Source organism: Corvus brachyrhynchos, unplaced genomic scaffold (genome assembly GCF_000691975.1).
Source record: "Corvus brachyrhynchos isolate BGI_N302 unplaced genomic scaffold, ASM69197v1 scaffold346, whole genome shotgun sequence".
Taxonomy (NCBI): Eukaryota; Metazoa; Chordata; class Aves; order Passeriformes; family Corvidae; genus Corvus; species Corvus brachyrhynchos.
In genome coordinates, this window is record NW_008238644.1 from 5,242,395 (window position 1) to 5,253,923 (window position 11,529).

Genomic DNA, 11,529 nt, shown 5'->3' on the forward strand with positions numbered 1-11,529 from the left:
GTTGCCGGGGGGGGGTTCCCCCCCGCCCCCCCCGCCGTGCCCCGCCAGGGGACAGAGACCCCACAAACAAGCAACCACAAGCGCCCAAAATTGCCCCCAAGCCACCAGCCAGCTCTGCTGCAGCAGCTCCTCCGGGTGACATCAGCCTGCAGAGCTGAGGCATCGGTGGTCATGTCCACCTCAGCGGGTCTCCCACATGGGGTATCCCCACCGTGGGGTCTCTTTCCGAGCGGGTATCCTCTCAGAGGGTCTCTCCCCTCAGGGGGTTTGTCCTTTTACCTGGTCTCTTACTTCAGCAGGTCTCTCTGCAGTGTGTCTCTCCTCTTAGCGGGTCTCTTCCCCCAGCAAGTCTTCTCTCAGAAGTTCTCTCCTCTAAGTAGGTCTCTCCTCAGCAAGTCTACCACATGGTGGAAGAGAACTCAGCAGGTCTGTCAGCTGAGAAAGTCTCTCCCCTCCAGTGGATGAACCCTCAGTGGGTTCCCGCCATGGTGGGTACCCCCTCAGTGGGTCTATTCCCTTAGCAGGTCTCTTCCCTCAGAAAGTCGATCCCATGGTGGATCTCTCCCCACCGAGTGTGTCTCCCTCACAGTGGATTCTGGCTCAGGGGGTTCCTGCCATTGTGGGTCTCCCCTTTGAGTGTCTCTCCCCTTAGCAGGTCTCTTCCTCAGCAAGTGAGTCTCCCCGCAATGTGTCTCCCCCACAGTGGGTTTTCCCTCAGAGGGTTCCTGCTGTGGTGGGTCTCCCCTCAGTGTGTCTCTCCCATCAGAAAGTTTCTCCCCGTCAGGATGTTCCCACCATGATGGGTCTCCCCTCAGCAGGTCTCTCACCTCAAAGAGCATCTCCCTCAAAGTGGATTCCCCCTAAATGTGTTCCCGCCATGGTGGAGAAAGTCTCTCCCCCTCTGTTGGGTTCCCGCCATGGTGGGTCTCCCCTCAGCAGGTCTCTTCCCCTCAGTAAAGTGCTGCTCTCCACATCACCCCAGAGGGAGGGTTAAAATGGTCCCTGCTTGCAGGTCCTTTCCCCCGGACTCAGGCAGTGCTCTCTTGTGAAGACATGAAGGAAATTGTGATACCGTGATGTGAAATACCCACCCATGTGTCTGCAGTGGGTGAGGAGTCTGGTTTTTGAATGGGGGTTTGGGGTGGTTTTTCCTGTCAGAGCTGTGGCTATAAAAGGGGCGTTGATGCAGAACCTGACACATGAAGCCTAAACTCATGTTTTTTATAGAAATGTAGGCTGTTTCAGAGGTAGTAAAATCTACTGAAGTGCATTTGTTGACTATTTGTTTATCCTGTGTGGTTACATGGAGATACCACTGTCTGAGGAGTTCAAGCATCCCACTGCAAAGATTACGGTTTTATTGCTGTAGTATCTATATGAAGACTCAGGTGGGATGAGGTAACTGAAGGAAATCAATTGTGCTTTGGTGAAAATGACAGAGGTCCAAGATGGGGAGGGGCCAGACACAGCTGACAGGACACTCCAAACCTGGAATTACTGTTAAGGATCTAATCCTGTAAAGGCTGTGAATTTAATGCATAAAATTAATGTAATGTGAATGATCCCACTACAAACAAATACACTTTTCTGTGAAACCTGGTTTTGCTGATGTGAGTTTGCCTGTGGATCCATAGCAAATTCATGTGTGTGAATCCTTATTTCTGCACATGTCTGAGAGCTGATCCCAGGGGGATTAAGAAGCAAGAGGAAAACCTAGTTTCCGCAGTGGAGGACTAGCCAAACTCTGTAGAGGCCTCTGCCACTGACTTCAATTGCCTCTGGGTCTGTCTACAATATCCTTAAACCCAAATCCACACAAGCACTTAGTGGAACACTTAGGAAACTGACAAAGGTAACAGAGTTCAATTACACTACAGTAAAATCCAAGATAAAGTAAAAACCCACAAACCTTCGTGCTTAACTAATGTATAACAAAAGCAGCACAATCCCTCATCCAAGCTGACATTCCTCACTTAACTCTCCTGATTATGGTCAGCTTTTGAAGTGTCTGCGATACATTTTATTGAGAAATCATACATGCTGGTACAACATGTTCTATTTAGGCACAACAGGATGTGGAAAAGGTAGCTTTCTCTCTTTTTTTTTTTTTTGTCTTTAATTTCCTGGTTTATTTATGTTTTTACTAAGCTGAGGAAAAAGCAGAGATTTATACCCTGTATTTTTGAAGGAAAAAAAAGGGATGTATTTTAAGTTCTGAAAGCTAGAATGACTCCTCCAAAACCAGAACAAGTTTAGCGATTTTTTTCATGTATTACATAGAACATAGTTTTGCACTCAGTAATTTCTTAAAGGAGGACAAAAACTTATGTACAGTTTGTGTCACAGAACATAGAGTGTTACAAAATTAACTTTCTGCTCTGCTTTGTTTCAGTTGATTCAGCTCCCCAAGTTTATTCTTTGATTACAGTTTGCATTGCCCACCTTGGGAACTAAAATGGTTACTGCCAAACTGCTCTGCCTTTCAGTTTTCAGAAGAATTAGCAATGGTTTTTTTACCCAGTTTGCTAAAACAGACCTTGCAGACCCCTTCCACACGCCATAGAAGTGTATTTAATGAGGTAGTAAAAATATTAATGGCATTTACTGTCAGAGAGATTTCTGTCCATGGAGAGCAGCCATATTTGATATCTGGATCAAAGGAAGAGCAAGGCTGGGATCAGAACAGTAAATTAATTAGAAAAGAATAAGATAAATAACTGCAATGAGCAAACCCAGGATCTGAGCTACTAGATACTGCATATCCTCTGCCTGGGGCTATTCCATTTGGTAAAGAAAAGATCAAGACAGCTGAAATGATTTGAAGTAGCAATGGCCATGAATGCAAAAACAGACATGAAGAATATCTGAGGATAAAGAAACAACAGAGCCTTGAGCTTTAATAAATAATACTTCTGCTTCCTTAGCACTTCTCACCTCGGGATCTCAAAACAGTCTATGTACACTAATGAATTAAGACTCACAACCAAGGTCACAGTGCAGCTCCTTTTCCCTGGACAGTCTCCTTTCCCACTAAGAGATGTTGTCCAAAGGATACTGATGGCTTTCTGTATTTGCTTGGGATTTTGGATGCATAGCAGCCCTGCTGGAGCAGCAGCTCTGACCAGGTTTCTGTATATCCAGAAACCAGACACATCCACCGTGAGCCTTTCTGCCTTTTGTGGTGTGGTGACCATCTGTGCTGCACATGCAAGGAATGTCTGAGCTCTCCGGGCAGATAAATAGGGCAACCTCCTTTGTGAGGGGGTGAATAAACAAATTTTCTTAAGGGGAGCAGAGGATGGTTTATTGGGTTTTATCTTTGATTGGTTTTACTTAAGCTACTATTATCATCTTTTGCAGTACCACTTCCAGGCCCTAGACCCTGTTTGTGCTGGGTACTGCGTTAACAAGCGAGTAACAAACCAGAGTCCTTGACCGGAGGAATCTCACTGCTCTGCCTCGTGGAAGGATTTCTAATGGAAGGCAACAGAATTTCCATCAAGGTATAGAACTATGTTTACAAGTATGGTTTTTTGACATGTTTAGAATTGGGGGCAGAATGAAGGTAAGGATCTAAGGATAAAGCTCCAAACTTGCCTACCTGGGTATTGGAATCAAGTGCTTAAATAAATGATGTGACTTTCAAATGAGGAGGTACCCACCTCTTCCAGTTATTGATAGTTTGGTGTTAAACATGGATCTGCTGGCTTTAATAATCCCAGTATGGATTAGCAGTAGAAAGCAGAACTGTTCTGGCTTGACTCTGACTCATGAGAACTCCCATTTGGAGAGGATTGCTGTAACTGAGATCTGCAGTCTTTAGGGGAACAAGTCTTTAGGGGACAAACACGTGCAAATGAACATGGGAGATCTGTTGACCCTCAGGTAGGTTGTTTTGCCATGGTTCTGTCCCATTTGAAAATTGCGAGTTCCTTGGCATGGCTAAGCACAGGTTTGAATCCTGACTCAAATTATTCATGTTAATACATTTCCAAGTGCTGGATGCTGACTGATGAATGGGGAGCGCTCCTTTATTGGGGCAAAGTGGTGCATAATACTGATGTCTCCACTTGTAACTTTTTTTCTGGGGATTTGTGCTAGAATTACAGGATTGCTGAGTCATTAGGCCTTTGGCATTTGGGCAACTGTCCAGAGAATATGTACCTGTGTATTTCTACCCTTCAGTATATTGCACACCAATGCAACTTGCCATGTGGCTACTGATTGATGAACAGTTTTTCTCTCTGGAGTGTATCTCATATCTTTAGTCACTTCCCTCTCTGTTTTCCCCTATGGAGAAGATGAGGAGGCCATTCAAATAGCAAAGCATGCTCAGGATACTGGAGTCTGTAAGGAACAAGGTCTTGAAGAACTGTTCCTCTCTTTGGTTGAAGACCTACCTTGACTTCAAATTCTACCCTAGACCACGGACAGAAGTTTCAGTCTATGTTTTGAAGTACCTCTGCAGCATAAAATAAACTTGATAGGCAGTTACTCCAGTGCCTCTCCAGAGTTTCTTAAGCTGAGCTCTCAGCCACCCAGGTGCAAGTCGTTGTGTGGATAACAGCTATCATTTGCAGCTACTTCTCAGCTGGAGCTTGTCTTTTTTGATGTAATTAGGGAATAAAAAGGAGGTTAACACCTTAACTTCTCTATGGAAAACACAGATCAGAACACATCAAGTGAAATACAAGAACTGGTTCTGGTCCTCAAATAAAAAATGCTGTCCTTTATTATGTTACTCTTCTAAGTATGCGCCTTTTAACTGTAGCGGCCTCTTATGGAATTATCCGTGACCATGGCGGGGTGTGTGTGTTTATATCTACTTCAGTGAGTATTAGTCAAATACAAAAAAAGAGTCACAGCAAAGGTCTGTCTAGCCCCATATCCTGCCTCTTGATAATGGCTAATAACTTGTATAGGGAAAACAGGACGAGTATAGAGTGATACTTCCTTTGGTAAACCCTCCCAGCTTCCAGTGGTTTCTGGTTTAGAGACCTTCCTGAGCTGAAGGCTGCAGCTGTATCATTGTTTTTGATATTCCTTGATGGACCTTTTTCCATAAAATTGTCTAATCATTTTTTTAAAAACCCACTTGTATTTTTGGCTGCCGTAACATCCCGTGGCAATGAGTTCCACAACATCATTAGGCACTGTGTGAAAATGAACTTCCTTTTGTTTGCTTTTGAACCTGCTTGCTGACTGCAAGTTTGAGTTGGTGCCCTGTTATTTCTGTTAAGAATACTTTAAAATAATCATTGGTGTTTACATTTACTGTGCTGTAACAGCTTGTCTAGAACTTATTTGTTATTATCCTTGTTTTCCAGGTTGAAAGGCTCTGGCTTGCTTGAGTTTTCCTTGTGCTAAGGCCTTCTAACACCTCATGTGCAGCTTTGGTACATTGTCCTTCTTGCCCTTTCTGTGGCTTTGTATTTCCACAATTTCTAGAACTGTGCTCAGTATTGAAGAGATGGGCATACTGTGGGTTTATTCAGAGGAATAATACCATTTTCTGCTTTGTTCTCATTCTTCTAAAAATTCTTAACAGGATAGTTTTCCCCAAATGCTGAGAGCTGATAATGTGCTAGTCTTTTTGGAGAATGATCCACTTCTCCAAGATTTCTTTCATGACTGGTAATAGAGAATTTAAAATATGGCAAGAATGGCTTTTTCCTCATCCATTATTTTTTATCCATGGCCTTTGAGTTAAATTTACTGTTTTAACACCCGCTGGCTTTGTATCATCAGCCACCTACCCACAGCGTTTCCAGATCATTTATGGAATATGAAGCAGCAGGAGTCACATAACAGAACCTATTCTGAGTCTGTAGGGAGCTCCCAACATTCCTGATGTCAAACATCTATTTCTCTTGGTTATGATCACCAGTTATGTCACTTATTCTCTCATTCTTGCAATAAGGCTTATTCATGACCTGGGTTTCATAGTAAAGTTAATGGCCTGGCAATTTCCCATGTGATACCTGCGGGGATCATCAGTTAATCCTCATATCATTGTGTTATTTTCATCTGTGCTGCTGCCTAAATTCAATCTCCTTGCAAAATGGCTGTAGGTGTCTGTATTGAATATCAGTACTAAGATTCACTGAATTTTCTTGCTATCATCTTTTCACCTGGGACTGTTTTTTCAATGCGTCAGGCAACTCTTGGTGCTGTGACTGTTCAGACTGAGGCACAGATTTACACAGTGGAACAGAGTCTGTAATTTTCTGTGGTCAAGTTGCTTTGGGACTTTTGGCCCAGTATCTCTGTATCTGTCCTTAGGGATGACACCGGGTCTCTCACTGGAGAACTAAAACTGAAATATATTGGTGCTTGAGGTGGAGTTAGGAATCTGAGCTCAGAGTTGTTCTAGAAGTGGATGATTGGATGGGACATCCTAAAATAAAGAATAGAGGGACAAAAAAGGGAAAAATAAAGTAAAACAAAAAAAACTTTTTCCTACTTATGCTGAAGGGCTCCAGTTTGTGCATTTTTGGTGACTGAAGCTTTTCAGCTTTACTGCTGTTCATGTGAGTAGCATTACTCAAGTTCCTTTGTATAGTACTGGGTTAATTTGTATAGTATGCTTATAAAAAGACACATAGAAACTTGAAAAACATAAATAACCTGATTTGATAATTATTATGTAATTATTCTTTTCTGTATATAAATTCTGTAAACCTTACTAGGTTTGTTTTTTTCACTAATGAATCAGGTAATCAAAATGCAGCATTATTCTCCTGTTTTCAAAAAAGCATCTGGGTACTTTGCAATCTTGGTTAGAGAAATAAGAATTCCACAATCAAGCACCCAACTACCCTGCAAATCATGATGCTTCATTGCTATATCTCTGTGTAGAGAGGAATGAATAGGCTAAGAATAACACTGTAAAGGTGTATTTGTGATGAGTTCTGCAAACAGCCAAAGGATAGGGAGGACAGAGTAAAGAGAGGACAGTCCTGCTTGCATCAGATTGACACCACAGAAACATGCATGACCCTCCTGCAGGATGAGGTGTTTGTTTTCAGGAGAGCCACTTGAGTTTCATAACATGGGTTTCCTTAAAATCTGTCCTGAGAAATCAGGAGTTAACAGAACCCAGTTTCTATAGCCTTAACCTTTCACAAATGCAGTATTTAGTAATCACAGTTCTGGTAGATTGAATTTCATGTGAGATCTCAAAATGTTTATTTTACAGCATCCTTTGCTGTGTTTTTGCAGTGTTGCTGTTGCCTTTCTCCAGATGAAAACATGCGGGAATGCAGAAGCCAGGTGGTTTGCTCAAGGACATGAGGATCTGTCTTGAGTGCAGTTAACCGGTGCCTTACTGGCACTTGTGTTAGCTGTGCTTTGGTCTGAGCAGTCACCTGGATTGTGTTTACTTCCCTTTGTGAGCTGCTAGCATTCCTTAACTCCATGTCTTGCAAGAAAGTTACCCTGAGGATGTGTAGAGTCCTGAGCAACAAGCAGAAGTCTGGATTCTCAAACCTCTGCTTTAATAGCACGGGATATTTATGGCCTTGATAAAATTAGGGAAGAAAGAAGAGAGGGCATCTTCTCATGCAGTAGTGTCGGGAAATCCCGTTGCTGAAGTTTTCTAAAAGATGAGAACTTTCTCAGATATCTCCCTCAGCATTAAATGAATCAAAATGTGAAAATTCAAGTATCCTTCTCAAAAACTTGGGAGCATCTGTGTAGCAATGACTTTGAAGAGCGTGCTGATGCTGGGGCTGTGGTTTAGTGTTTAGTTGGAGTCTGGTTCTGTCATTAGAAAAATCAGAATCAAATGCAAAAATTAAAACAATTTAACACTTCTACAGCTTCCTTTGTAAACAATTCTGAAACCTCAAGGCCAGGAGAAGAGCACCGTGGCTACCAACTGGTATAACTCAGCTTAGGCTTGATTGAAGGAAATGTTAGATCTCAAATACATGCTACCCTGACAGGGAAATTGTAAGCCAGCTTCAAGGGAAAAACAAAACCTAATAATTTTATTCCAAAGGAAGAGAGAGAAAAAGAACAGATGTATGGAGTCTTCTGTCCACTTAGTCAATCTGCAGTACCCACTTAGAAACAGATAATGGCTTAGCTTTTGTTTCTTCCCTTGCTTCCTTCTGTAGAAATGCCTTGGTTTAAGCACCAAAAGATTCAAATTGGGGTAGTAGAGAGGAGGGGGAACAAGGACCTCACGCAAGAACTGGCCTAAACTCTGAGGAGGTTTGTATAATCTAATTTGCAATAAAATGGTATTTACAATGTTATCAGACAAAGCTTAGCAGTGTTAAGTTAAACAGCATATAATGTGATTAGTGGGGGAGTCATGCCCATGATGTCATACACATTCTCTGAGCTCTTGGAATGGGCAGATAATGTCTCAGGCATTTATTCTCTTGTGACACACACGAAAAGCTCCGTAAAGATTTGGGGGATGGGAAGGAAATGTGCACATGCTCGGCACCGCGTGTGGAGCTCACAGCACCAGAGACGGCTTCTCCCTTTGGCGCAGAGTTCGACCTGTGGTTGCACCCTGCCAGCACAGTGCTGTGTAGTGGTTAAAACAGGCCTTTGGGAATAGTTTAGAAGCTTGAAATTCTATTCTTGACTCTGCCGCAGACTTGGGTTTTGACCGCTAAATCTTCTTTGCCTCTGGTAACTCCATTTTTAACTAGCAAAGGTAGTCAGCCGTGTCTGTGGAGTGCCCGGAGTGAGGAGCTGTATGGAGATGGAAACCACTGGCATTCTGTTCATTATGCAGAACAAATACAGCTAGACCACAAAGAGCTTTGCTGTAGATAACAGCGAGCAATTTCACAGCTACTAATGGCCCATTCACAGAAAATTAAATCTTTATCTTTCTGTCTCTCCGAGGCATGCAAAATGGTATTAAAATTTTTGGCTAGTCTGATTCATACGGATAAGCAATATAAATTTCACCTATAGGTTCACATCAGATAGAATCTAGACTGTATTTATTTTAATGTTTTGCTTTAAAAAACTCTTGCTAAAAGCTGCTGAATCAGGCAGAGCTCCCTTTAGACTTTCAAGTTATTTTAGTGGTTGTGAAAGGACAGATTCTGGAACATTTAAGAGTGTTTTACTCCCCATGTCCACCAGGGACAATAAACCCATATTGCTTCGTGCATGTTAATGTTTTATAAAAACACAAAGATTGCATAAACATGTTTTCTGCCAGGGTGTGAAGGCTGTATAAACTGTTTAACTCTGCTGCAGAGATTGACTAGGTAGTATTCCTGTTTTCAGTGATGCAAGGAATTATATGGACTAGACATGAGATGAAATGGGAGTTGCAGATGTGGAGAATGAGATGGGGGCTGCAGACGGAGCTGAAAAAACTTGGAGGAAGGAGGTGGACAGGAGGGAGCAAAGGAGCTTGGAAACTATGGCTCATGCAATGTCAACTCTGTTATATGTTAAAATCAACTGCAACGCTTGCACGATCCCCATCTTTTATCAGAACAAGTAGTCATTGTCTTGGCTGTAACACTCATGTCAGTTTATGGCATTGGTGTGGATTTGTTGAGAAATGCATACAAGGATTTTATTTGACTGCAGAGGGATGCCATCAAGAATAAATCTTTGTTGTTCAGAAAGGGTAAGCCAAGCTTTTGTCTCTATGGCTGATAAATGAGGAACAGGGGCCAAGTGTAATATGAACAGAGCATTGGCCAGTCTGGTCAGACATGTGGGATGTACTAACAACAACAGGGAATGAAAGCAAAGCCTGCAGGTAGACACCTTTTAAATAATCAAGGCTGACAGTTTTACTACAGTAGCACTCTTTAACACTTTGTAGGTATGTGCTGCATCACAGATGCTGCTTATATTAAGTAGTCTGCAAGCATTACACAGCTTATTTAGAGGATAACTTTTATTTCAGGCATTTTTGTGTTTGTTAATGTAATTACAAGTGAAATATCCTATTGTTGCAGATGGTATTGCCAATGGATGTGTCTGAATGATGTACCAGAAAGATGTTTTAGACGACCTAGATTAAACTCACAGAGGACTGGGCATCCCAGTTATTTCTCAAACACAGAATATTTCCAGGAATGGGTGTTTCTGACACTCCTTATTACTTATTTGTACCATGTACAAATAGTTATCTGATGCCTGAGTAATCAGAGAAGCTGTGTTGACGCAGATTGCACACAGTGCCTTGAGTCTTGAGGGCTGGATTATGGACATGCTGCACTGCCACGGTGAGATGTCCTGGCCTGTGCCTCAGTTTACCTATCTGAAAAATGTGGGTGTGATGCTGTGTATAGAAACTGGCCTAGGAAAAGTATTTTGAATTGCTAGTGACAAACACCAATTAGGAATATACATGGTCCTTAAAGCAAAAGACTTCACAAACTGTAGAGCCTGAAATCTCAGTGAGCAAAATGCCTTCCTCCCAGCTCTCACAGGAAGCAAGTTAATTGGGAGGCCAATAACTATAATGAGGCAGAACCTGGGGTTTTGCATGTGTATAGCGAGATCCTCCCCTTGGGGCCAAACTCCTGTTCCATATTATGAAAGCAGTAAAAGGTCCCCTCAGCAGGTGCTGTGTAAAGGCATTTCAGCTTTGCCTTTGCAGTGCTGGAATTGCCAAGCTATTGCTTCCCTGAGTCTCCAAATGAATTCCCCAACTCAATGTGGAACAGCTGTGGGAGAGATACAGCCTTGAGAAAAGGGGTGGCAAAGCAACACAACAAATGGGATTTAATCAAACAGCACAGGGCTGTGAAACAACATCAATGTCTTTCTGGTCAGCTTTCCTTTGAGTAAGGGAGGAACTTTCTGTATCAAAGTTCAGAGAAGAGAGGCAATATGTGATCACTGTGTGCTACTGAGGCCTTTTGTGTGATGAGAGCGAGCCAGTAGCACTGGCTCTGTTCATTCATGCAGTGAGTAACAGCATGACTTACCTGCATGGATGCCCAAGAACTGGAGAAAGATCCTTCTTTTTTTCTTGCTGCCTTGGTAGAGGTTTCCCAGAGCATCCAGGCTTTAGCCATTGGAGCCAGGCAGTGAAGATGAGGTGGGACAAGTCTGAAAGGGTGGAAGCAATTCTTGTGCCCAGTTAGGGCAAGGAAGCTTTTTCTTCATATATGATTGTGGAAGTAATTGTTTTCTTCCTTATTGAAGCCCTCTGAAATATGGTTTGCACAAAAAACCCCCCTCTCTCAGCTGAAGAAATATTATACTAAGGGCTACAAATGGTGAGAGTTACTGTTTTTCACTTGCAATGCTTTTATTGAATACTTTTTGAAAGGAAAGTTTGTTGTGTGTCAGGTCTACCTACCTGAATTTCCAGAGTGTTTCATAAGAGCTCCTTGGAAATCTATCTACTCTGTCAAATACTGACTGTGCCTGTTGGACTGAGTGCTTAGTTATAAGTGTTATGTCTGAAATATAAAACAGACAGGGGAAAAAGGAAAATGAAGGAGAGATTGTAACAAGCAGAATATAGCTGGCTAATTACTACGGCAGGATAATATCTGAAAAAAAACCCCGCCCTTCTTAAAA

General features: G+C 42.3%; 1 protein-coding gene across 1 annotated transcript in view; it reads left to right on the forward strand.

Annotated features, from left to right (window-relative positions):
* Positions 1-877: 877 nt before the first annotated feature.
* Positions 878-11,529, forward strand: part of ZDHHC15 (zinc finger DHHC-type containing 15) — a 188,560-nt gene continuing 177,908 nt past the window's right edge. The window contains exon 1 of the mRNA XM_017737499.1: positions 878-920. Coding sequence (XP_017592988.1) covers positions 878-920 — 43 coding nt within the window. The remainder of the gene's footprint in view (positions 921-11,529) is intronic.